This window comes from Daphnia pulex, chromosome 2 (genome assembly GCF_021134715.1).
Source record: "Daphnia pulex isolate KAP4 chromosome 2, ASM2113471v1".
Taxonomy (NCBI): Eukaryota; Metazoa; Arthropoda; class Branchiopoda; order Diplostraca; family Daphniidae; genus Daphnia; species Daphnia pulex.
Window position 1 is genome coordinate 12,225,784 of NC_060018.1, and position 25,393 is coordinate 12,251,176.

General features: G+C 39.3%; 5 protein-coding genes and 2 long non-coding RNA genes across 28 annotated transcripts; 1 reads left to right on the top strand and 6 right to left on the bottom strand.

Moving 5' to 3' along the window:
• Positions 1-881: 881 nt before the first annotated feature.
• LOC124207503 (extensin-2-like) lies at positions 882-4,130 on the bottom strand. 4 transcript variants are annotated; one of them, XM_046605009.1, is made up of 6 exons: positions 3,369-4,130; positions 3,162-3,290; positions 2,728-2,973; positions 2,515-2,663; positions 2,273-2,455; positions 882-2,175 (listed from the first exon to the last, which is right to left on the bottom strand). In XM_046605009.1, exons 5-6 carry the CDS (start codon positions 2,337-2,339, stop codon positions 1,583-1,585), a joined length of 660 nt encoding a protein of 219 aa, XP_046460965.1. In that variant the 5' UTR covers positions 2,340-2,455; positions 2,515-2,663; positions 2,728-2,973; positions 3,162-3,290; positions 3,369-4,130; the 3' UTR covers positions 882-1,582. The 4 variants fall into 4 exon arrangements, with proteins under 4 accessions (XP_046460965.1, XP_046460970.1, XP_046460978.1 ...); XM_046605014.1 differs by having other exon boundaries at positions 2,515-2,666; positions 3,369-3,802; XM_046605022.1 differs by lacking the exon at positions 3,162-3,290 and having other exon boundaries at positions 3,369-3,802.
• A 738-nt stretch (positions 4,131-4,868) lies between these two features.
• On the bottom strand, positions 4,869-8,150 carry LOC124207636. 2 transcript variants are annotated; one of them, XR_006880073.1, is made up of 8 exons: positions 8,012-8,150; positions 7,014-7,946; positions 6,793-6,956; positions 6,355-6,463; positions 5,833-6,287; positions 5,677-5,770; positions 5,327-5,606; positions 4,869-4,937 (listed from the first exon to the last, which is right to left on the bottom strand). It is a non-coding gene; the product is annotated as an uncharacterized LOC124207636 (long non-coding RNA). The 2 variants fall into 2 exon arrangements; XR_006880074.1 differs by lacking the exon at positions 5,327-5,606.
• Positions 8,151-8,723: 573 nt separating this feature from the next.
• On the bottom strand, positions 8,724-13,507 carry LOC124207541 (golgin subfamily A member 1-like). Of its 7 annotated transcripts, none has more exons than XM_046605089.1 (9): positions 12,635-13,507; positions 10,678-12,380; positions 10,520-10,615; positions 10,361-10,465; positions 10,244-10,306; positions 9,985-10,047; positions 9,820-9,924; positions 9,599-9,750; positions 8,724-9,538 (listed from the first exon to the last, which is right to left on the bottom strand). In XM_046605089.1, the coding sequence occupies exons 2-8, from the start codon at positions 12,266-12,268 to the stop codon at positions 9,671-9,673; spliced, it is 2,103 nt and encodes a 700-aa protein (XP_046461045.1). In that variant the 5' UTR covers positions 12,269-12,380; positions 12,635-13,507; the 3' UTR covers positions 8,724-9,538; positions 9,599-9,670. The 7 variants fall into 7 exon arrangements, with proteins under 7 accessions (XP_046461045.1, XP_046461034.1, XP_046461056.1 ...); XM_046605078.1 differs by having other exon boundaries at positions 12,628-13,507; XM_046605100.1 differs by having other exon boundaries at positions 10,361-10,456; positions 12,628-13,056.
• A 177-nt stretch (positions 13,508-13,684) lies between these two features.
• On the top strand, positions 13,685-19,013 carry LOC124207526 (bumetanide-sensitive sodium-(potassium)-chloride cotransporter-like). Of its 2 annotated transcripts, none has more exons than XM_046605041.1 (23): positions 13,685-13,992; positions 14,074-14,247; positions 14,360-14,626; positions 14,718-14,886; positions 14,964-15,059; positions 15,129-15,147; positions 15,213-15,450; positions 15,517-15,631; positions 15,699-15,838; positions 15,914-16,019; positions 16,088-16,188; positions 16,253-16,490; positions 16,573-16,694; positions 16,760-16,895; positions 16,966-17,177; positions 17,237-17,478; positions 17,539-17,687; positions 17,758-17,893; positions 17,954-18,063; positions 18,122-18,236; positions 18,299-18,438; positions 18,500-18,611; positions 18,684-19,013. In XM_046605041.1, the coding sequence occupies exons 1-23, from the start codon at positions 13,969-13,971 to the stop codon at positions 18,814-18,816; spliced, it is 3,294 nt and encodes a 1,097-aa protein (XP_046460997.1). In that variant the 5' UTR covers positions 13,685-13,968; the 3' UTR covers positions 18,817-19,013. The 2 variants fall into 2 exon arrangements, with proteins under 2 accessions (XP_046460997.1, XP_046461004.1); XM_046605048.1 differs by having other exon boundaries at positions 13,686-13,992; positions 17,539-17,681.
• LOC124207613 lies at positions 14,029-19,611 on the bottom strand. 10 transcript variants are annotated; one of them, XR_006880061.1, is made up of 11 exons: positions 19,270-19,610; positions 18,140-18,216; positions 17,940-18,040; positions 17,714-17,880; positions 17,542-17,642; positions 17,291-17,436; positions 15,499-15,637; positions 14,577-15,434; positions 14,408-14,520; positions 14,159-14,227; positions 14,029-14,087 (listed from the first exon to the last, which is right to left on the bottom strand). It is a non-coding gene; the product is annotated as an uncharacterized LOC124207613 (long non-coding RNA). The 10 variants fall into 10 exon arrangements; XR_006880070.1 differs by lacking the exons at positions 14,029-14,087; positions 14,159-14,227 and adding an exon at positions 18,286-18,341 and having other exon boundaries at positions 14,409-14,520; positions 19,270-19,336; positions 19,398-19,611; XR_006880072.1 differs by lacking the exon at positions 14,408-14,520 and having other exon boundaries at positions 15,191-15,434; positions 19,270-19,609.
• Positions 19,612-20,786: 1,175 nt separating this feature from the next.
• Positions 20,787-23,909, bottom strand: LOC124207593 (TATA box-binding protein-like 1). Of its 2 annotated transcripts, none has more exons than XM_046605145.1 (5): positions 23,663-23,909; positions 22,911-23,247; positions 22,589-22,842; positions 22,433-22,527; positions 20,787-22,366 (listed from the first exon to the last, which is right to left on the bottom strand). In XM_046605145.1, exons 2-5 carry the CDS (start codon positions 23,226-23,228, stop codon positions 22,134-22,136), a joined length of 900 nt encoding a protein of 299 aa, XP_046461101.1. In that variant the 5' UTR covers positions 23,229-23,247; positions 23,663-23,909; the 3' UTR covers positions 20,787-22,133. The 2 variants fall into 2 exon arrangements, with proteins under 2 accessions (XP_046461101.1, XP_046461095.1); XM_046605139.1 differs by having other exon boundaries at positions 23,410-23,791.
• A 129-nt stretch (positions 23,910-24,038) lies between these two features.
• On the bottom strand, positions 24,039-25,011 carry LOC124207608 (MRG/MORF4L-binding protein-like). Its single transcript, XM_046605157.1, has 3 exons — positions 24,745-25,011; positions 24,524-24,645; positions 24,039-24,458 (listed from the first exon to the last, which is right to left on the bottom strand). Exons 1-3 carry the CDS (start codon positions 24,863-24,865, stop codon positions 24,198-24,200), a joined length of 504 nt encoding a protein of 167 aa, XP_046461113.1. The 5' UTR covers positions 24,866-25,011; the 3' UTR covers positions 24,039-24,197.
• Between the last annotated feature and the right edge of the window lie 382 nt (positions 25,012-25,393).

Sequence of the window (25,393 nt, forward strand, 5' to 3'; positions counted from 1 at the left end):
GATTTTGGCAAAATTTTGGATTTCGTTTAAATCACACCTAATCGACCCCAAATTTCATGGAGATCACGAATATGTGGTTTAATTTGACGACAGCTCAATGGTTGAGGCGCTGTGGCTACTTCCGGTTTACTTCCGGATTTTTTTTAAAGACTAGCAAGTGAGCTTTGTTATGTGTACAGTTTTCAATATTGTTAGCAAGATTTTAAGCAATTTAAAGCGCGCCTTTAAAGTTTTGAGCCAAAAATAACAGATCAATGTACCTATATGTATTATGTAACTTTTATTGGCATTTCACTTAGTAAGAATATTTGTTTTCTCTTTATTCAGGTAATGCAGAGGAGACGTCGAGAAGATTGACACCAAAACATCGCCGGTATCTCCAAAGTGTCAGCGTGGATCATTATTTGTTGTTGGTAATATGTGTTAGTGTTAATTAACCTGTTGGTTGCCACGCCTTTGTTTTCCCCTGCTCCTTAGCACGGGCTGCGTGCGCTGTTCGGTCTCGTGGTTTTCATGCCGAGGGGTCGGAAAGTCGCACCAGCCCAAAACTTGCCGCAAGGCGCCTGTTAGGCAATGCACCATACTACCCTAGTTCCCCCTTGTCGATGCGGTGATGGATTCTTCTGTCACCGTGTCAGCCCGGACTTGTCAGCAATGGCAAGTTCCACCTTGGTCATAGATCCTTCAGACGTGGCGCGTAGAGTAGTAGAGAGCAACCTACGGGTTGTATGGCGTGGCAGCCAACGGGTTAACTTAAGTGTATGTATGTATGTGATTTTAAAATGTGGTGGAATTGTGGGTGGAGGTGGGACTACAAAAAGCAATTCCTTTTAATGTTTGTGTTTGCTATGTCGCATGCATAATTTGTAATACAAAAAATGTTTAGTTCACGACTTGTATATTTTTTACAACTTAAGTTTTACATAAGTTATAGGCACGCGATTGATCAACTTCAGATTCTTCAAATAAAACTTCTATGATGAACCACACACTATCTGCAACTCTTTTGTTACGCCAACTTAAGTTAAAAAGAGAGCTGTTAACATCAAACAATTTTAGAACACCACAAAGTACGTCTCTTTCGTAACTTGCCCTGTAAATGAAGTTCGTCCAAACACTAGAATGTGTCGGAATGCGGAGCGACTAGAGCAATAGTCACCTCTAACATGCGAAATAGGAAAGACCCAACCAAAATAAGAAAACGTCGCAATGACTTAAGGCTTTTAGGTGGCAAAAAGTCGTACACAATGATTACCCAGGTTAAAAAAAAATTATTTCCCTATTAAAGATCAACAATTCCCAGTGATTAGTAACTATTAAGATATGACCGACAAATCTGAACATAGTTATAATATTTAGGAGCGTCCCTGTAGTAAGTTGGAGAAGCGTAGGGTGTGGTGTAATATTCAGGTGCCTTAGTGGTGTAGTAACTCGGGATGGAGTAATACTTCGGAGCTTCGGTGTAGTTGGTCGGAGCAGCGTAAATAGCGTTATAATACTCAGGTGCCTTGGTAGTGTAGTACATAGGGGCCTCGGTGTAGTAGCTAGGTGTAGCGTAGGTTGTGGTGTAGTAAACTGAAGCCTAGGTGTAGTATTCCGATTCAACGTAGTACGAAGGAGCAGCCGCTGTGTAGTAAGTTGGGGCTGCGTAGTACTTGGCCGCCTCAGTTGTAGTTGTGTAGCTTAGGGCAGAGTAATACTTCGGGGCTTCGGTGTAGAGGTTCGGGGAAGCACAAGTTGTGGTGGGAGCCTTGTTGGTGTAGTACTTGGGCGGCTCGGTGTAGTATTCAGCCGCTTTGGTGGTGTAATAAGTTGGAGCCTCGGTGTAGTAGCTAGGAACTAGGTAATACTTGGGAGCCTCGGTGCAGCAAGCTGGGGCAACATACGTGTAATACTCCGGTGACTTGGTGGTTTTAGTACTTGGGAGCTTCGGTGTAGTACGTTTGATGTTGTAACTCGGGGCAGCATCAGCTTCGGTGTAATACTCTGGAGCCTTGGTGGTGTAGTAATAGTGTGCCTCAGTGTAGTAACTGGTTCTTGCGAATGTTGTCGTTGTGTAGCAAGGCGGCGGCGTGGTGCTTTGGTATCCGCCATACCCAGGAGACATCGGTACACCAGTGATCGACCCAGCCTTCAATGATACGGCAAACGGCGACATCACGAAATCACAATCAACTATTCAGCAAATAATTTGAACATTAATATTCAATATGGTACATAAACAGATAAAATACAAATAATTTATACAAACTCCGTGAAACAGAATATTTACCCGATTGCGTACTGATAATACGACGAAGAATGCACTCGGTAACAGTGCACTGCAGTTTTTCATCCATGTTTCTTTGCCAGTATTGTTCTCTCCAGCCAATCGCCCTGATACAACAGCATGGTGATCATGTTCCATACAACAGCGACCCAATTTGATATCACAAAAGAACGTAACATCTCCAGCCTAATAAAAATATCACAGTAGTACAATTTATATGAAATAAAATGTTCAAGGATTCTTACCAACCAAACGTTCGATCGTGCTTCAAGCTCGGTATTCACTCGATAACCACCAAAATCTCCTCTCCTTTATTTCCAAACCAAAAGCAACAGCCAAATCCGTGTTTGCGTCCCAACCAACCGACAGCAGCGACGACATTGTCAGTTTAAATCTGCTGAAATAATTTTTAGATTTTAATTAACATCGCTAAAACATGTACTGAAATAACTGTTTACCTTTTGACCATCGTTTAAGGTCAATGCGACCTTGTAGTCTTCGAAAATTGCACCCTCCACATTAGCTTTGAGCAAACCATTAACACTTTCCGCTTTCACCTTCTCGGTTGTCCATTGGCTCAAATATTTAGGAGAACGGAGAACTCGACCTATGTTACCGCCATCAATGTTGCGGAACAGCGCTACGTGCTCGTGGGCATCTTTAAGGGCACCGCTCAGGGATTGAAAAAGATTTTCGTTTAACACCTAACAAGAAAATAAAGGCCATTTTTAGAGGAATTCGTAGAACTAATTCACAGAAATAAATTGCTAGCAGTTTAAATAGACTCTTAGATACTATCGAGCAGGAAGATTATCAAATTTATTCAACATTCCGTAAAGGTGTTATCATTGAGACTTTTAAAGACAAATTTCGCTTGGCATAAAATGTTTACCTGTGGCAATAACGCACTTGTCGTCAAGTGCGGCTTGCAGACCGACAATGTCAAGTTTAACGGCGCGGTGTACACGTACGAATATGTTATCTTTGCTATTCAATTCGACGCGATTGCAGTCGAATTCGTCTTGTTCGAAAGACAGACAAGGAACGAAAACAAGTCATTAGTACATGTTGCACAAAATTACAATAATAAAGAACTCACCTTCACTTTTTGCCGTTACACTGTTTGAAACGAAGTTTATTCGAAACTTCGGGGTTGCCGTGTTGGGTGTCGCTCGTGTCGTGTTGTCGTCAAGCTTACTTGACTGATTTCTGTTGTACTTTGGCGATCCAGTGTAGAATTCGACAGCTTTGGTGATGTAATAAGCTGGAGCCTCGGTGTCGTAGGTTGGGGCAGCATACGTAGTTGCGTAGTCTCAGTAGGTGCCTCGGTGTAGTACCTCGAGGAGCAGCACAAGTTGTGGTGTAATAATCTCGATCCTTGGTGGTTTAACTGTAAACCCAACAGTGCAACCTCGGTGTAGTATCTGGTCATTGCGTATGTTGTTGTGTAGAAGGCGGTGGCGTTGCGGTTTGGTATCCGCCTTATCCAGGAGACGTCGGTACACCAGTGGTCGACCCAGCCATCGACGATACAACAACAAATAGCAGCGTGACGGCATAGTTAACTAGACAATATTAAATATTCAACATTAACGGACACATTATCAAATAGAAAAAATGGAAATTGATACAACATTCCATGTATAAATACAGATTATTTACCCGTGATTGCGACCTGGTAATACGACGAAGAATGCAGTTGTTGCCGGGTCGGAGATGCTCACTCGATTGACTTCTGTTGCCTTTTCTCTTTCCTTTTGAAAGATTTTCTCTCGTGGTCGACATCAACGATACAACACCCAACAGCAACACAATGCCATAATTAACTATGCAATAAACAATGGGAAATTATTTTTCGAAGGTAACTTAGTCGTATCAAGAACTAATAACAAGATAGAATAGATTTACGACTCGAAATAAAAATGAACATTTACCCATGATTGCGAACTGATATTACGACGAAATATGGAGTTGTTGCCGTGTCGGAGATGCTCACTCGACTGATCCCTGTCAAATTTTCTCTCGCCTTTTATACAATTTTTTCTCACCCCTCCTCTTAAGCCTAATGGCTATTTTACCTTTTTGATAATGAAGCAAAACGTCCCGTTCTCACCCAACCTCTACACTATGCCTGACACCTTTTACGTAATGATCTCCATGACCTTCGATTGAAATGCAAACTGGCCTTTCCTTCTGCAGGTGACTTTGCCGGGGATGGGTCTACAATAACCAATATCAAAATGAATACCAAATAGCTTACACTTGCGGCTATTGTACCTTTTTGATTATGAAGCAACACGTGTCATTCTCACCCAACCTCTACACTACTGCATGACACGTTTTACGTAATGATCTCCGTGACCTTCGAGCGTCAAGGTCATAGAAACCGGCCTTTTTCTTTCTGCAGGTTAACGTTGCTGGGGATGGGTCTACAAAAACCAATATCAAAATAAATATCAAATCATAAATGATAATGGCTTAAATTTTAGTCACTTTAAAAATACCACATTTGACATTTGAGTCATTTGACTCGTTTCTTCGGTGAATGAATAAATCTTCCATTTCGAACCGTTTGAAAGACAGTCGGCTTTTTTTTTTAAATATTCTACTGCAAACTTTTCTAAGTTTCAAACACATAATCCTTGCACCTGCAGTCGGAGAAGAAAATCTAAAAAAAAAAGATAAACAAGGTAAATTATTAATATAAAAAAATACAAATCAAAGCTTCTCATAAAACGGTTGAATAAAATGAATAAAATCAATAAAATAAGAAATTAGACGCAATTGCTAAAGCTCGATAGACTGTCAGAGTTCGTCCGCTACGTTCACAACGCATAACTCAAAAATGAACTTAAATGATCCTAAATAACCACCCAGGAGAAGCAGGGGGAATCGTATTTCCACAACTGATTTAGGAGTATCTAAAACGCAAATCAAATGATTGATTGACAATACCTGAACTCTAGGGCTATGCATTTTGTAACCGCAAATCAACAATGAGCTCCTACTAGCAGCTATTTAACAATAATGAATAACATTTACAGGAGCTACCCTTACCCTGTCTTTTACATTGACAGGTCTACCATCTTGAATAGTTGATTACCGCCAGAACTATCGCGTGTCGTTTGATGCTGTATGAACAAAAGGGAAAAAAATTTCACCCTGTTACATGACCAACGCGTTTCTGCCACAATAAAGTATGCGCAAATAAAACAATGTTTTGACACTCGCTTTGTTTTCATTGCTAAGCAGTAAAATGTGTTGAAATTCGGGTTTTGCTCTTCACACCGAACGTAGACGGAAAGGACTCGGCTCGGATATAGTAAAGGATCGTTGGCTGCAAACAAATTCACATTATTTTCTGCAAAAGCAAAAGCTTCATGTCGTATCTAGCATTAGGGGCCTACCTTTTTTAATGTTTTTTTTTTTCATTTGGTTTAGCGTTTCGTTCAGTGACTCCTGGTCACCAAAACCCCTCAATAGGAAACACCTCCGCGTCATCTGGGTAATACAAACAATTGAATCAGTAGCTTTAGCAATTTGACTAACGTGTAATTACTTACCCTCGTTTAAGCCTCGACGAAATGGCAACCCTAAAGGTTTCAGGATTGTCCGGGCCGCTCAAAGGAGGCGTTGTTCTCGATTTAAATTCTTATTTTAACAGACCGTCCGGTTCAAACTGCAGCCAGTCAAGCAGGGGGAGACACTGCCCGACTGACTTTACCAGGGAGATTACCCGGCCATGGTTAAGAGAAACCGGAAAAAGAGCAAAGAGAGACGAGGAACAGTTTTTAAGAGAGCAATGCATCATAGTAGGCTTTCGGCAGCGAGTGAGTGACCACCGGCGGGCGTTGGTTAGTGGTTATTTAGGGAAACGGGGCCACTGAAGAAGGGAGCCCAGATATGCACTTGTAATTTGTCTACATCTACATAATTTATTGACGAGTCTTGAATTTCAGCAACCTCTCCTCAGTTTTGCCAATGGATCGAGTCTATGGAACGGCAGCAAACGATTAAACTGAAAAAAGAATAGAGATCTTAATTAAAAGTCAATAACTGAACGAAACATCAAGCATTAGGCCTACCTCAACGCCGGTACAGGTAGCAAGAGACGACATGTCAAGCCGATAAAACAAGACCGACAGCCATCAGGCAACATTGACTATTTAACCCAACTGTTCAACACTGCATATACTGCATGGACACCAACATAGGCAAATGACACATTTATAAATATGAGCTAAAAATTGTGTCGCTACTACTACCACCATGATCTAAGATATTGAAATGAAAAAGTCTCTACAATTGGGAATTAAAAGCTTTTAAAGTCTAAACAGTGCACTTGAAATTTGAGAGACATTCTAAAAGACGAACGACTCAACAAAAGCGAAGAGAGAATAAAACAGACGATATAGCCTACGACATTCTTCTACAAGGTGTCACTGATGAGCAAGGCAAATAGGCGTCAGCACTCGTTCTCGGCTGTAATACTGTAAAGATACCGTAAATAAATTTACACTAACCAACTTCTGTTGAATGAATGGTGATATCTTGGTGATGTCTCTAATAAACTCCACAAGTCGTTAGTAGCGTCTCTCTGTAATCTTGTTCTCAACCTGTTGGTTGGTTGAGCAACTCCATGGGATCTTGGTGATCTGATAATCCCCGGCGTTCTACTGCTGACAACCTTAAATTAAATTAAATGTTAAAAGAACCAATTTAGTAAATGAATTATTCGTCTTACGTAGAAGTCAGAGCGACATTGGTGGTGGCACGAGCCGTCGTGGAAGCTGTAGCAGATGCACAAGCCACTGAGGTCCAAACCGTTAACTTGATTGGTTAGTTACTGCTTCGTGGCTGATGACCACGAGTCAGCATCTGCTCCTGGGCTGCTCTTGAATAACAGCTAGTTATTGAGTGAGAGAACCACCAAAGATTCTGCACCACGGTCTTCAGATCTCGCGGTATCTGTATCACTAACATTTTGGTGCAGTCTGTTGCTGTTGGCCAGATGGTCGATGCATCGCTCGTTCCAAACGGGGAAGCTGATCAAGCAGGTGCAAGAGTTTAAGAGCTGAGCTGAAACTGACAGTTTCAGTTCTTTTAACAATAAAGTAGCTTTGTTCTTGTTCCGTCACCGGATGCAGCAGGGTGGTCTTGGGCCTGCGCTTAAGCTGATTGGGCGGTTATCATGGGCTGGAGCCTAGGGCAACTAGCCCAGGCTAGGCGGGTCCCGAAGCGGAACCGACTTTCATCTTAACAACTTAAGATGTTTCATCGTCTTTGGGGATATGAAATAGGTCCATAGGGCTTCCAGTTGCTTCGGCTGCGTAGACACCAACGACGTCAACTTGTTCCCAGGCAATTCAACTTTCCAGCAGGATGTGTTTTAGGCGGGCAACCTTAAGTTGGTGAATGGTGTTCTTAGGTAGTACGTTGGGCGATCAGCTGTTTGGGCTTTTAGTTCCGCTTTGGGTTTCTCTTCAGTTCTTTAAATCAGGTGGTCGTACTGGCAGCAGTTGTTTCGATCTTCTCGTGGAAGTGCTCATCAATAACCCAAAGATCCAAGCAATCTTTATTCTTCTGTGATAGTTGGTGGCAACAATTTGGGCGCTTCCGCTATCTTGCGTTTACAGGTATAGAGAGAAGAGTTGCGCACTATAAACGGCCCGTCCATCTGATAGAGAAACGAAAGAGTTCAAGCAATACAAAATTTGAATCAGTTAAATAGAAATAATTTACTGGTTTCTGTTGCAATGTTCTGTATAAATGCTGGATCAGGACATCCACCAGTCCTCACTGTATGAATTTTATCAAGAACCTCCTGCGAATTTTCCAGGTTGTTAATTTAACAACATACAACAGTGTATGTTTTCTTCGAAGTCTGGGGGAGGGGAAAAATTATGTTGCTAAGGGATTCTTGTTATTGATAAATTTCGTGCAGTATTGAAATAGATGAGACAGAAAGTATGAATGTTCCTTTAAGGGCTTGATAAGAGGTTGTCTGATATAAGCTGGACTTGGTGGTGATGTCTCTAATTCCAAATTCCTTTTTCCAGTTTCTTCAATGATCATAATAACAACCTTGTAATCAACTCTGTTTAGTTTACTGATAGCAGGTTGGGTTCGAAGCAGTAAAACTATTCCTATAACACTGTTAAGATATACTCCCCTCCTCCTTCACATAAACGAAAAAGTTATTTTAAAAATTTGTCACAATATATTACATTTCAATTTTTACCTTAGGCCTCACTTAATGAGGGGTTATTGTGAACTTGTGATTAAGAAGTTAAGAACAGAATAAAATTGTTTTGCCCACATTGGGTGTATCAGTTTCCAATATTTTGTCATTATTAATTCCTTAATTGAGAATTCCTATTGAAAACAAAAGTTCTTTTCAACATGATCTAGCCTATATCTTTTGTTTTCAATCAATGACTATATCAAGTTTGAGTCAATGCTGTATTACTGTATTTATCAATTATCACCAAGAAGAAAGAAATAAGAACACCACTTGTTTGAATTATTTCAGGGCACGCAGTCGACGTTTTTTTACTTTGCATTTCACTCCGTTCAGTGGCACTACTGGTTCGGTTTTGCCAGAGGGTTAAAAAAAGTGTAACGCGTTGTGTGCTATTATAATCACTACAACCATGACTACACTACATAAAGCGTCTTTTTCTAAAGAAATTCATACCCCTGAATTAGAATCGATACCTTATATAATCTAATGAAAAATTCGAGCAAATTGTCAGTCGATTATTGTCAATTGGGCATTTCGTATGATCAACATTCAAAGGGATCCGACAATTTCTTCCTCCAACATGAAACAGGTGATATAGGTGTAATGTTTTTGGTTGTTCAACAGAAATGAGTTCCTTATGGAAGTAATCTCCACCCAGACTCGATCGTCTTTTTTTAAGTTCAGGGTCGATTGAAGGGTTAACTGACTATATTGATGACTGACGACATTTTCCTCTTCAACCAAAGCAAATCCGATTTTCTCCCCATTTAAATGCAGAGCAACTTCTAAGTAAGCAGAAGAATTAGAAGATGAAAATCGCGCCATTCCCCCGAATGTGAAGAAATAAATTCCCGGTAGTGGTGCCGTAAATGTCCCTGATGTCAAATCCATGGCATTTCCTTGGTTCACCCGAGCAAAATCAAAAGGAATTGGAGTTCTGGGTGTGTAAAATGAATCATTTTTTTGGACGTAGAAATGGACGGGCGCCGATTTAACGTCAGCGTATCCGATCAATTTCTGCAAATCTGCGAATATAAGAATTATAATATAAATAACCCAGGAACGTAAACATATCGTAGGCCTACCATTTTCATTTGGATAAAAATCACAGTACACCATTTCCATCTTTTCCGATCCCTTCACCAAAAAGAATCCGCTCAATTTATATGTCCCATTCGATTAAGATCTTTACAGTTGGTTGGCATTTTACCAATATCTGCAATTTCATTCGTTCGGGCTTCGAAAGAAAATTCAGATTTTATTTTTTTGTCATATAAAACTAAACTTTTTATTTATAATTTTATACCTTTTAATATTGCTAACAAATATACGACAGCGGAATTCGTGCTGCTCAAATCCGTTCTCGTTGTGGCCAAATCAGTTGTTATAGTTTCCAGTTGACCTGAAGTTGCTGAACCATTTCCTTCGTCTTAATTAAAACAATCTTAATTTATTAGAATATAAAATATACCTTTCAGTTCTTCTCTCAGATTGGATTCGGTGCCTTTTGGATAGCTAAACCATTGCGAATTTTCTACAAAATCACAGGGAACAAAAAAAAAAATCTCTTTGTAAATCTGAAATATTTTGTTAGAAAAAAATAATAATATAAATTTAACATAGGTTGAAGAGAAAGCAATGTATCGGCTTTTTAGCATATAGTAGAACTATTTAAAATATATTTTTATAAAGATAATTTAGTTCTCCCATCTATTTAATATCCGGTTTACCTTTGAGTTCCATGGACAAGTTTTCGACGCTGATCTTCATTTCGTTCAATTCTTTTTCAGTCGCTAAATTAAAATTGAAATTTAGTATTTTTCTCATTTTCAATATAACACTAATACCATTTAATTTTAATGATAAATCATAGATGGTTATGTTGAAATCTTCCCTCGTTTTTTCTAATTCGGATTTCGATTTCAACAACTCCTGTTTAGTGCCTGTAATCGCATGTTTTTGTTTAATTTAGGATTTATTTAATTCCAGAATAATTCAAAATATACCTTCTAATTGATTAGTTACAACACTTCTCACAACACTCAGTTCCGTATTTGTTTTCTCCAAGTTCATCAGAGTTGTGTTTAAGAGTTCTCTCATGTCTGCAAACCAATTTAATTATTGTGAATTAAATGTTTCGTTAAGTCTACAAATTGTTTCAAACCTTTCAGTTCGTCCTTTAAATGGTTCCATTCATCAGTGACGGTCAATTCTGCGTGTTCCACAAATTTAATAGGCGCCGACAGTTCTGCGTTCGTGTAACGGACACGAACATTGCGATCCTGAAACGATTGAGAGTCACGAAATTTGCCCAAATTGATTCTGCTTAGTTGCATAGGTTTCGGTACGAATTTCTCTCCGTCCCATTGGACGTGACCTCTGCTTTCTTGTAATAGCTTTTCCACGTCTTCTTTCAAAATTTCATCCCGCCGGGAACTATCGGAATTGTTTGCTAATTTTTCTGAAATCGCCGAACTGATTCTGTCCACGTCAGCCCAACTGTTTGAGTCGTATTTGTGTTGCATTCTTTCTTTATTCTCTAAATTTCTGGCGTATCTATTCAAACTTTTCTTTGCATTTTCCCTCATCTCGCTCTGTCGTTCGGTATTCTGCGTGTTACTATTTTCTACTCCGACTTTGGCGCTACCACTAAATCCGTACCCTTGCCCACTGACTTCCGTGTCAACTTCGTTGGTTTTAGAATTGCCATCTGCAATTTGATTGCGGCTAAATTGCTCTTCTTCTGTTGCTTTTGATCTACTCGTTTCATTTAGATTCGCATCTTTCGATTGATTTACGCGACGAGTTTGTTCCTCTTGACTTTTCTCCGCGTCTTTATTACTCGAAGCCAATTTTTCGATTATTTCCGATTGCTTCTCCGCTTTTTGAAACATATCTGCTAGTTTCTTTTGAGTTTCCATGTCCAGTTTGTTAATAATTTCATTCAAAGTTTTCGTCGTTTTGTCCGGTCGGTAATTGTCCTCATTCCAGAAAACAGAGTCCCACATCTTTTCACTTGGTTCTTTGATGGTCATCCTGGAAGTGATCAGCAAATCCTTTAAAATATTCAAAATATGAGACTCCGTGTCCGGAGATCCGACCTCGGAGTCGTCGAATGTGTCCATTCGGATGTTGGTGGCCGTTTCCGTCAGCATTTTCTTCTCGTCATTGGCCGTAAGAAAAACTTCTTTTTTGTCTCCAAATTTCTGTAAAAGACTAGTGACCATTTGACCGGAAGTGACGCTGTCTATGCTAATGGTCGTCTGTTTGGTTTGCGACGTCTGCGACGACAAACTGTAGAGGAGTTTTAAATGGTCGAATTGGGTTGGATCGGATTGCATTTCTTCGGCCAGTTCGTCGCAGACTTCTTGGTCGTAACACAACAAAGAAAACCACAGGGTCTTGCTCTTGTCATAATTCGTCCACTCAGGATAAAGCGAATAATCCACTGTAGGTCTTTTGCTGGTGAGAATGACCTTCTCCAAGGGAATGACTCTCACTTTATTGGTTAAAATTTCTTGGCCGACGATTTCCTTCAAATGTTTCACAACTTCACTTTGAACTTTGTCGTTCCACATTTCAATGCGGAATCTCATTTCTGATTGCTTCGTCACCTTGTTGAATTTACTAACGGCACTTTTGTGGTCCAGTAGCGCAATGGGAGAGTAGAAATATTTTTTGTCGCCGGCAGTTGTCGTTATCTTGTGATTATTAGCATGTTCGTAAATTTCAATGAGGAAATTGCCATATTCCATGGAACTTAACGTATCCGGTGAGATTTGCAGTTTCGCCCAAGAAGAAGCACCCAAGTTTTCTGATTGGCAATTACAGCGAACGGCAAAAGCCCAAAAGATGATGAGGATCCATCTAATCGGAAACATGGCCATTTTCATTCAAAACGTGTTTAGTGAGTTTGGAGGGAGGGGGGATTGAGCTGTTTTTTTTTAAGTATTTGTCGAGCCAATTTTTAAAAAAATTAAATGAAGTGTACAGTACGAAAAGGTTTAACTTATCTATAGATCAACTGTCAACAGATGTTGAAAATATACGGAGACTAGCTTCAGTTTTGTTGACACGACTGTTGGCGAATATTTCAAACTGAACGGAAACTCACCACTTACTACGCATTTATAAAGAAAGAATGAAGGCACCCTCCAAAGTCTCGCCAGTGCACATGCAAGTCTGCAAGTTCGCGCGGTGAAAGTCCAGCATCTAGTGGACGATAAAACATAAGTTTCATTTGATATTCCTGGTAATGATACAAGCAACGTTCTGAAAACAAGTTTTTGATACTTTCAAACGATAGCCTGATAAAGAAAATAAACCAATCGGATGTATAACCAAAAGGTTATACATATCAAACACTATCGTTTCGTCAGCATTGAGCACACATAAATATAAGTCAATCGTTGACTACATGCCACATGCCCTTCCCTGTTGATCCTAATTTTGAAAGAGAGTGTTTGAACAATCAAATTCTATTCTATGTATTTTTCTTTTTTTATTCGTGAACCAACTCGTTTTACGTCATCGATTTTAATTGAAAAGGCTACAGCAGACCTGGAGACCCGCAAACAAATGCTAAGCAGAAAAAAAATTCAGAGCAGCGAACAATAACATTAAAGAATTCTCCTATTGGTCCAACATAATACAAAATCTTTCTAAAACAGTATGGGAATAAAATAAACAGGTGGCATTAATGGCTGTAAACTCAAACATGCACGATCACTTTAAGGTTATTGGGTACGTGACGGGAATTAATAAAAATCTATCAGTAGCCACTCACGTCATCAAATTTTCTAAAGTAAACTCGGTTGAGTGGTTTGAATGCTAGATTTTAATCACGGTTTACGCAATTAGACGTCATCGTAGACGAGAGTGGAATTTCTATCGAAATCCCAGTGAGAATTTCTTCGTAGTACGTCATACGATAGACACAACACAAAATAGCAATAATGTAGGCTATCCACAATTGCTTTAAACGTTTGGCGTACTACACTCAATTGAAGAATTCGACTAATTATTAATCAGTCTAGATTTGTAGTTGGCCAAATCGTCTGACGCGCGCAACTAATGAAATATCGACTTCCATTCGTTAACTGTTTTACTAAATCGATTCTCAGCTAAATTCTCTTGTTTGTTGCTTACCACCGGCAAGATTGGGTAGTGATAGGGAATGGTACTCATTTCCGAAATCTTAACACGTTCAAAAGGGAAAATGCCTTGCGTCAATAACAACTCCCTATGCTATATAAACAATCGCAAAAGAAATCAAAGAGGCACAATTTAATCAAACAAGTCTCCGACTTGTGGCGTTCAGATGCGTTGGATCTGACATTAACTTTGCTTACCCAATAAAAAAATATTGGCTGCTTATTGTTTTCAAGTGAAAAATTTGCTCTTTGGTTTCACTAAATTATTTCAACTCTGTGTCAGTACAACACTAGGCCAAAGGATGGACAATCCAGCATTTGAAAATGTGAGTAAACAAGCAAATGAAATTTAAAATTCTTACTTCTGATTCTGATTTCCTTGGTTGCTGATTTGATTTGGTTGAAAGTCAGTCGAAAGTCACTACACCAACGAAAAATGGCAGCCAACGAGTGATGCACTTGGTAGTAATAAAAGCCGTTTTCGAAAATTACCTTCTAAAATAAACGTGATGGGTCCAACAGAAGACTCTCCCACATTGCACGAAATGCCTCCATTGTCTCCTATAATGGAAAGCGATCAGGTATAGCAATTCCAAATTTAATAATTTGCTGATAAATAAGAAGCTACAGTTAATAAATTTGAATATTTTTTTTTACAAACTGATTAGTTAATCATGCAAATTCCAATCATAGGAAATTAAACAAACACCAGTACTGAGTAAAAGAAACAGTTTGGAATACTTAGGAGCCTCAGTTCTGATTCAAAAGGGGAGGGCTTCTGCTGCTTCGTTCCGCCAATTGATGCGCAACGTGAGCCGGGATGTCATTCCTAGTATCGATAATTACCGGATTTCCTATCAGAAACAAACATCCATCAGACCTAGCCTGCAAGACTTGTGCAATCCTTTACCTAGCCAACCTTCAGTAAACGAAGAGATAATGATTCAGGATTTTGGGGAGGTAAATGTTCTCTCTAAATGATTGCGGTTCAAAATGGCATTGTTTACGACATTCATACGTTTCGATTTGCGATAATTCGCGTGATCGTCAGACACCAACTGAGAGTGGGCCAAAAATAACTGAGGAAACCGTGAAAGAAACTAAAAAAGAAGACGTCAAATTCGGTTGGATCGAAGGAGTTTTAATCCGCAATATGATGAGCATTTGGGGTGTTATGCTTTTCTTGCGACTTTCGTGGGTAGTAGGGCAAGCAGGATTAGGTGAGCTATTTTTCGCTGTTTCAAAACTAAAACCTAATCGGACTTAAAATCTATTAAATATTCTGTTAAACACAAAGGCGAAACTTTGGTTATCATCGGTATTTCGACGTTCATCACTTTGGTGACGGCCTTGTCCATGTCCGCTATCTCAACAAATGGAGAGATCGGTGGAGGTAATAAATTCATTTAGTCAAAATCGTTCTTTGAATCAAGAATAATGTCTACGCTATTATCCATTTCAGGCGGCACTTATTTTGTCATGTAAGGCATTATAAGAATAATAATGAAAAACAAAACAACCTACTTCTAACAACCGATGAAATTAGGTCAAGAGTTTTGGGTCCTGAGTTTGGAGGTTCAATCGGCGTCATCTTTACCATCGCCAATGCGATGGATTCCTCCCTCAACGCCGTTGGTTTCGCTCAAACCGTGCAGGACATGATGAAGGAATATGGCGGATTGATAATCCTAGATGGAGGTGACAATAACATTCGCATCATCGGCACCCTCACCATGTTATTCATTTGCACTCTCTGCGGACTTGGATCCTATTATGAAACAAAGGTTTGATTCTCTTAACATAGACGTAAAACAATTTAGCACACAACTTACCAAATTTTACAATTATAGATGAAGAATATTATGTTGCTCATTATGATGATTTCCCTCTCTAACTTCGTTGCTGGAAGCATTATGGGCCCGTCGGATGACTTGGAAAAAGCAAAGGGATTCACTGGCTACAGCGGTACACCTGAAATTTTAAAAAAATAAATGTTCGACCACAATGCTAACTTAAAAATGTATTAATGCAGTGAATCTGATGAGCGAGAACTGGAAACCAGCTTACTCCATCACGGACGGACATTTGCAGAATTTTGTTTCTGTATTTTCAGTTTACTTTCCGGCAAGCATAGGCATTCTCACCGGAGCAAACGTATCCGGTGACTTAAAAGTACGATTACTGCCATAAGGTTAAGAACGGTGCATTTCGATAAGACTTTACACGCTCAAATTTAATCTAATTTAGAACCCAAACTCGGCTATTCCCAAAGGAACCATATTAGCCATCATTATTTGCAGTTCAGTTTACGCCGGGGTAGCCATCATTTGTGCTGCCACAATGACACGGGAAGGTAATAATATTGTCAGAGGAATGACAAAATTATTAACGACATTGTCTAACCTGTTTGCTTATTTTTAGCTACTGGGGTAGTTATAGAATTTTCCAACATGACTTATTTAGAAAACGTCTTCTTAGCAAACAGTACCGAAAACCATTTTGGACTTTATCATGATTACCAGGTGTTTGTGTAGATCGAATTTCTGAAAGTGAAATGAATTTATAATTTTTTAAAATGCAATTTAGGCGATGTCTTTAATCTCTGCATTTGCTCCCCTCAACTATTTGGGATGCATCTCCGCTACCTTTAGTTCAGCTCTGTCTGAATTCGTCTCTTGCCCAGAGTTACTGAAAGTAATCGCAGCAGATAACCTCTACCCTTATTGGATGGTTGGTTTTCTGGGGATTGGATATGGGAAATCAAAGCAGCCTGTCAACGCGATCGCTTTTACTTTCCTTCTATCCCTGGCTTTCGTTCTGATAGGTACGTTTTAACATTTTCAGAAAAACCAAAGATTAAGTTTTTTTTTAAATAATTAATAAAAAATCTACTGAATTTTTTCCAGCTAAATTGGATACAATAGCCTTGCTGATCTCGGATTTCTTTCTTGCTACGTTTGCCCTCATAAATTTTTCCACTTTCCACGTTAGTTTAATCAAACCAATCGGATGGCGGCCTACTTTTAAGGTAGTATCTAACTAAGAAAATGCAAAAGATTCCATGAGTCAATGACTGCTCTGATATAATTTCAGTACTACAACAAATGGCTGAGTTTGCTCACGGGAATTTTGTCAATCGCGTCCATGATCCTCATGAGCCTTCCTTTAGCAATAATTACAATAGCCATTATTCTGTTTTTCTATTTGTTGGTTCTTTACCGAAAACCAGGTAAGGCTAAAGTGTTCCATCAGTACGTTAAGAAAGAGACTATCATCAAACATTTCACTATTACTTTAAGAGGTGAACTGGGGATCATCTACTCAAGCACAGACCTATCGCGCCGCTCTGAATAGTATTCAACAACTCGTTCACATCGAGGAACATGTCAAAAACTACAGGCCACAGATTTTGGTTCTAACGGGACTTCCCACCACTCGCCCTGCTCTGGTAGACTTTGCCTATCTCATCTGTAAAAATAATTCCCTGATGATCAGCGCCAATATCGTTCAAGTAAGAACATACCTGAGAATCTTAAAAATAACACTGAATTCTATTTGAATAATGAAAAGGAACGACTGACATTTGAAAAGCGGTCAAAACTGCAGCAAAAAGCTTATAAATACCTGCGATTCGCCAACATCAAGGGATTCTGTTCCGTTGCGGATAACTCGAATCTACACACGGGCGTTGCTTCAATGCTTGGCCTCACGGGATTGGGCAAAGTGAAGCCAAACATCCTGATGATGGGATACAAAAACGACTGGTTGACCTGCGATGGAAAATCACTGGATGATTATGTGCTGACAATACAGTAAGTTTATAATACATTAAAATATTAAAGTTCAAAGAGAAAACAATTTGAACATTTTAGTACTGGATTCGAAATGAATGTAGCCGTCGCAATCCTTCGACTACAGGAAGGATTAGATTGCACGGAAATCTTGGCTGACATTGACGATTTGATGAAGAGTAAATCTAGCGAAGACAATTCGACAATTACCAATCCCACGAGAAGTAACAGTGCACAATCATATCTTTTAAAATACCTTCAAGTGTTTATGAACATCCTTCTCGTTTCAAAACGTGACAGTAATGACCACGAGTAGCTTGGAAACGATAGCAGAATCAGAATCCACAGATCAGGTTGAAGGCAGCCAAAAGGTGGAGTTCGGAATTCCGCAAGATAAAAAGAGCAAGAAAATGAAAAAGCAGGCTATTTCTTTTAGGTGCATAAATTATAACCACGTTATTAATAATGAAAGTTAAACTTACCATTTGCTACGTAGAGATCCCGATGGAAACGAATTGCCAAAAAGTTTGATGAATAGAGTCATCTTTTTCCAGAAAAAACAGAAAAAGGACACCATAGATGTCTGGTGGTTGAGCGACGATGGAGGTAAAATCAAAAATAAATTTCGATTTCCTTTTATACACTGAATTTGATTGACTAATAGGCTTAACACTATTGTTACCGGTTATCATCAACAGTCGATCAAACTGGTCAGAGACTAAATTGCGCATTTTCTGTACGGCGTCCGGTGTTCAGGAACTGGAAGATGAAAAGAAGGGGTTAGTTTAATTCTTTCTATTTAAAAAATGCATTAGATCTATTTCGTACACCAAAAAAATAGGATGGCAGTTTTACTTTCCAAATTCCGGATTGATTACTCCGACCTCGTGGTGATCAGTTACGTTAACGCAGAGCCGAAAAACAAAACAAAGTTATGGTTTGATGGCCAGATTCGATCTTTCTTACATCAAGGAGAAAGTGGTAATGCTTTTTATTACTTTTGTACACTAATTGAGTTGTTTTCAGATCAACTTATTTATAGGACCTCGCATTAAGGAAGAAGACCTTGAACTATTCCAGTATAAAACCAATCGTTATCTGAGATTAAGGGAATTACTCTTGTCTCACTCTTCGGATTCAAACTTGGTCGTTATGTAATAATCTTTCTTTAAATAATCGGAATTAAACAAACAAAATATTTAAACGTTTTTCGATTTTGCTATCAGGACTTTGCCGATACCCCCAAAAGGAGATTTTAATGCACTTTACACGGCCTGGCTGGAAGCTCTCACAGCGAACATGCCTCCATTCATGCTCGTGCGTGGGAATCAAACGTCCGTTTTAACATTTTATTCTTAAACAAAAGGCCACTTTTTTATTTGTTGACATAGTAGATCCTATTGTCTAACAAATAAAATTACGTGGCTATTATTATAAGATACCCACTGAAAATATAGCTCTAACCATTCCCATAAACTTTCTATTGATTTCTCTTAAGTTTAGCACCCTTTGTGGTTCTAACAAACCCATTATGAATATATGTCTTTAAAAAATTACAATATTGTCAAAATCTATTCATGAGAAGGCTCGTGCAGCAGTTCGTGATATACCTTCTAAACTAGAACATCACATAACATCTGGAATTTTAAGGTTAATTATTTAAACAAACATTTTTAAATTTAATCTTGCTCAAAATGATATGTTGTGTAAGATCTAACTGATTTTAACGATTTGAAACTTGAAATTTCCCACGTGTGAATACAAACATGAACATAAACAGTAATAACGTGTAACACTAACATCTTGACTTACCAACAAAAAATGCTGTCTGGAAGGCGACAATCTCCACAATGCGTATCTTTCCTCAAGTATTTATTACCTACAAGTAACTCAAAATAAATAACGGCATAAAACAAATTCCATTGTGTCACCTGACGTACAGATACCACTTTGTGACGATACATTTGGTCATACACACCTCGCACAGCTGATCAATCTTCCTCCTCCTCCACTAAATGTGTAACTTTTTAGATTGCGTTGTTGCCGTTCTTACGAGCTACGATTATATCAAGTGAATTTACATGTCATTAATTCATATTCAGTATTATTTTTCCTAATAACCAATATGCGCGCTCTCAAATTGGTGAGCGACGCCCAACTCTGCATAGGATTCAGCCAATACAAGCAAGAAGAATAAGAAAATGGCAGCGTGAGACCGTGAGGTAGTTGTTGGGTAATTATTCACATGAAAAAAAATGCCATAGCCCTACATAAATTATGACTTACGTGCATTGAACTTATACTTATGACGATAATGAATGAAATTTGGTTATTTATCAAGTCTAAATCAGGTCTAAATCAAGTGCGTTTTGAATCTTCCGAGCTGACTTACGGATGCCCTCCTCTATAAATGCCAGCTAGAAAGTACATCAAATACGAAGATTCTTATTTTAGGATAGAAATAAAAAAGGAAAAAAAAAAGTAATATACCAGTGTGTTCGTCTCGTCTTCGCCACTAAACGAATAAGCGCAATCCATCCCAGATCCTAGAAAACAGCCGGTAAAGCCGCTCACGAACAAATAAACCAACTCCCGGTTGCCGCCAAAACAAATTGGCTCCTGTCAGCCTTACAGTGACAGTTTCAGCCAAACCGACAGCAGCTCAGGTAAAATAAATTTCCGAGAAATTAATACCAGCAAAACTGGCCCTTACAGCATCTGGACAAGCCACAAAATCCTTCTTTGTCCGGAGCGGCGGCTTGTTCTGGGGATTAAAAAAGAAGACGGCAGCTCCTCCAATAGACTGAATATTTGAATAACCAACAGCCACCACAAGAGACCAACTTGACTGACGTGACAAGCGATTGGACTCCTCAGACCAGAAGACTTGGAACATCATTTCCTGGAAAAAGGTTTTAGTTTTCTCTTGGTGCTTGAATTTAAGATTTTTGTCGCATTTTCCTTTACTCGCTGTCACCGGTGGATGACTCGATCGTTCCATTTTTGACCAAATGTGTGCTGCTACTGCATGTTCCCGTGTTATGCGACACTGTAAAAGTTCCAGTAATTTCGATTAAATCTGGAGTCAAATAAAAAAAAAATTAACACTAAACACAAATTGTATGTAAAATGATTTACCTCTCACGCGATACGTTTATCAAATAAATACTGCTACTTGGGCAAAACACGGTTGTTGTCAAACTAAAATCAGTCAAGGCAATGCTTTAGCACAAATACTTGAAATGATTTAAATGAGGAGAAGAAAACAAATCTAATAATAACCCGACAATAAAACCACAATCGAATTAAAAATGAAGGACACGGTTCCATCATCTGGAAAATCTCGTTTATTGAGAACCGTTGGGCAAGGACGATTGGAAGGTAAGTTTGACACGCACACTCACACACGCACACGCATTCGCACACTCACTCACAAGCATTGGTATCATCCGATTGTTATTGCTCGCTGAACTGAGGCAATCAACCCGCTTTCAGGGGGGAGTGGGGGGGAGGAGGAGGGGGGCTAGAGCTGAGGAGCAATCGGAGGGCAATTTGGTGACTGGACTTCGCAGTCGTTCGTGAAGGGAAGAAAAAAAAAACAATACAATTTGAACGATTCTGATGACTCCTTGTGTTCTCATTCTTCTGGGTGGATCTTAGTTTCAAATAGGGAAATAAGGATTCGTCAGTTTCTGTATTGAGAGGGAGCAGAAAAAGCGGAACCTGCGAACCAAAATTTTGTTCCATGTTTAACACGAAAATTAGGGCACGTGCCCGTGTTCCAGAAGAGCGTAATTGTACATTGTAGACTATAACATGGGACACGACCGAGGAGGAAAAAATAAATCAGGGGGGTAAACGAAACGAAAGACAAATTAAGGATACTCAAAAGCAGGCCGACAGCCTTAAGCACCATTTCGAAGAACGAAATATTAACTGTTTTAAACTACAATCAAACGTGGTGAATAGGAGAAAGGCTGGCGATTTGTTTAAGAATCGACTGGACCTAAATTACTTTTTTTTGTTTCGTTATTTTTGACGAGTGCTTGTCGTCTCTTCGAAAATGGGTATCCTTTCTTCAGACGCAAAATGAAGATGAAAATCGTTTGAGAGGGTTAAATAGAGTTTGAACGCTGATTTCCGTCAACTCTTTTTTCGTCAGAATTCAAAAGTCGCAATGTCCAAAAGGAGCGGAAGACTGTTTCACATCTGACACACGACCTTAAGCTTTAGCCTAACGGTAAAACGTTTGGTTGGTGGGACTACTAAATCGAGAAGAGTATTCATGAGAATTAGAAAAAAAAATAAAAAAATTGAACTGAACAACAATTATTAACCTCGATAGTGGCCAACCAACGAAAGGTCGCGAATGAAAGGTGAATCCGCCTCGAAAAAACTGATAACTGAAAGTTCGAACAGCTAGTGACAGGGTGTAGAGAAAGGGAGGAGAAGTGAGGGGGGAAAAATTAGATGATAGTATACAAGATCGTTGGGATCGAAAGAGTGAAAGCTGAAAAAGGTTTGGTCGTACTGACAGCGAAGTGGCCAAACGGATTTCAGGAAGGGGAAGAAGAGCACCAAAGAGATTTCCAACTTGAGTCTGAATTTGCTTTCAACGACTCGACCCACGATTCGGTTGCTGTGATACGTAATTTTAGTTGGTGATTCTGAACGGTTTAATCGTGGCTCTGATCACTGTCAAAGTCTTCCGCCTCCTCTTCGTCGTCGATTGCGATACACTCTTCATCAGCTTCGAAGCCAAAATCTGAGGAACACTTGCGTTTAAACCCGCGTGACCGTTTGGTGGCTTGCATTGTTCGTATGTCTTCAGGAGATCGTTCTTTACGAAATTCGAACACTAGGGGGTATATGTGTTCGATGGCTGATTGGACGTTACCCACGCATGGCGCTGAAATGAAATGCATCAAACAATTAACAAAAATGAACCAGAAACTCACAAGCCAATCGTGTATACCTGTAACTGTAATGCTGCCTGTTGAGAAGATTTTTAGGGTGGCCTTAGGTTCCTTGAGACGATATGTAACTCCAGGATGCAATTCAGGTTCATAACTGAATCAAAGCCACACACACGTCAGCACAGATAAAACGAATTCATCAAACATTTACGAACCTGGCTATATCTCTGTGTTTGGCTGAAAAAGGCGTTATTTTTATCGCAAAAGGCATTGTACAAGTTCCCAGAACATTGACTACTCTGTAATTTACTAGGCGTAGTTTTGGGTAGCCTAGTTTGGAGACCGAACGAGTGATTCGTCTAGCGGCCTGTTTGGCTTCATCCTCACTTGTTGCCCCTGTACAGGTAACTTTTCCTGAGGACCAGATTGAAGCTGTAGTGTAGGGTTTCCGTAATCTCATGGTTACCATCTGCAACAGAAACGTAAATTGAAATCCAAAAACTGTGAAAACGATTAGAGACTGTGACTGAATCTTACCCCATTTTCTCTACGGTACTCAACATTGTAGCCATTCTGAGCTATCTGCTTCAAGTTGAGATGGGATTTAACACTGAAACTGCATACCACATTGTTGATTGTAATATCAATGACTGGCTCTTCACTAGGTGTTTCTTTAACTTCCTCAATAACTTCACCATTGTTCAATCCATTCTTTTCACAATCACCAAAACCATTGCTGGCTTCGTTCAGAAACACTTCCGGTGAGTCTTTGTTGTTGGGTTCCAGTTTGAGAGGAACAAAGTTCGTGGCAGTGTTTCCATTGGTCAAGACAGATCCTTGAAGCGTCATGGCCATTCCTTCCCGAGAGCCACAACTGTGAAAAGACAGGGAAAAAACGTATTAAATTAGAATATTGAAACGATGTTAACGTAAACACAAGGGGTGTCTGGTTGGGCAATAGCCGTATCAGGCGGTATCCATTTGTAGCCCGAATCGTGTGTCTCTAACCACGAGATCAACTTAAAAATTCAACTACCGTCTGAAATTACTCCAACTAGATGCCAAACAGATTGAGAAAACCGGTCAAAACACACATAATTTGATGAGCTTTTCAAGAATTCAGTGTGTGACGTCCTCCCTCTCTTCACTTGATACACACACAGACACACACTCATAGGGCGACATCACATGGCCGAAAATGTAATGGTGATTCATCCTTAAATTATCTCAACTTTGGCTTCGTTTTGGAATCGATAGAGAAACCTACTATTGATCAATGTTGTTCTTACCCGACTTAGATAAATTCTTCAATCAATTTTTTATACGAATGAAAATACACGTTGCAAATCCCAGCACATCGTCGGCGAGGGCTCTGTAAAAAACCGAAGAACAGAACAAACAGTTGCTCGCAGTGCTGCACTGGGGCGCTTTCAAGTGGCAATGAAACGCACTACAAAACCGGTGCATTCTCTTCCTTCCGATGCCTCTTCCAACAACTCTTTCGAAATGTGGTCACGTCGAATTCATTTTTAATTATTATAATTTTCATACACTTGAGAAACAGGAAATCGTATCGACAACTTTTTTTTAACTCTCTAAAATAAGTGAGGTAATTAAACTGAAGATGGAAAGGTTTTTCTAACGAATAAAAATTCAAACGCATGATTTTGAAGTGGGCGGTCATTTTTTAGTCCGGCCGAAATTTTTTTTTTAACACAATACCCGAGTTACAAAATTTCATTAAACGGTTTCGCAATCAATAATGTACGAGTGCCGAAAAAGTTGACATGGTAAAAAAAAAAAAAGTCATTCATCTTCTTGTTTTCAAATTCGTCGACGTTTTGGAGTGATTTGCGGTGTTCCAGGGCTTGGGGCAGTGCTGGCTCTTGTTCTTTTCACAGCTTTCTTTTCAATTGGCTGGGGTGTTTCAGGAACTTTTTCCTTCTTAACTTCTTCCTTTTCCTTCTTTATCACTTTCTTGGATTCAGCATCCTTGAATTTGCTATCCATCAATTCGCCATACTCCTCAGTGGAAAGGACAAAGTCCATTTCTTCGTTGGGGAAAGGAATCGTCTCGTGCTCATCCTAGAGAAAGAAACAAACACTTTAATACAAAACAATACAGTGAATATTAATGACAGTGAACAAACCAGTTTCTTGAGATCGTACAAGCTCGCCAGGTGATCCCAAACACCTTTGGAAGTGACTTCTTTGTTCAGATTCATTGCCAGTTTTTCTACGATGCAGGCCATTTGAAAGTATTTACTAATTCCTGTAAAAAAGAAAATGTTTTAAATATTTAACACAAATTAAACCTGCTGTGAAACAAGTGTAGAAAATCGTCGTCATTTTCAAACGTTTATCTTATTACCTATGGGTCTGGTGCCACACAGAATTTGTAACAGCTGCAATTCGTTATCGACGGTACCCCATTCCACTTCTGCAGCCTCCAAAGTCTCTTCGTTTCCTTCAGTTTTTTCTTTAACGGCCATATTTCAATCGATTTTAACTGAGTACGTTGATATTGAATGGAGATTTCTCCGACGTTCGACTAGTGGTTGAGGAAAACGAAAATAACAACCGGCTCCCTTCTGACAAGTGAAAATACTACACACACACACTCCGCAACGCCATCTGTGATTTGGTTTTGGTAGGATTAGGTGCGTCTGCTATGCTAGCAGACACGCCATCTGTGATTCAACTATTCAACTGCTAGTCAGTTTGTTTTTGTTTTTTTTCTTTTTCACAATTTAATTAAAAAAACTGTTGTTGTATAAATGTTTCATAATTGACCCGACAGAAATTAATTCAGTCAGCCAAAATGGAGAGAAAACAAAACAAAACAAACATCCTGTTTTATTTAATCCAGCGACGTTAGTTAATCGTTATCTGAACAACACCAAGATTGTCGAATGATAAATCAGGCACGGTTCTTAGAATGTCCTGGGCGAAACATTCCGACGAAATACTTTTCCCATTTCCCGTGTCCATTTCCCAAGGTCACAACCAGTTGAATCATC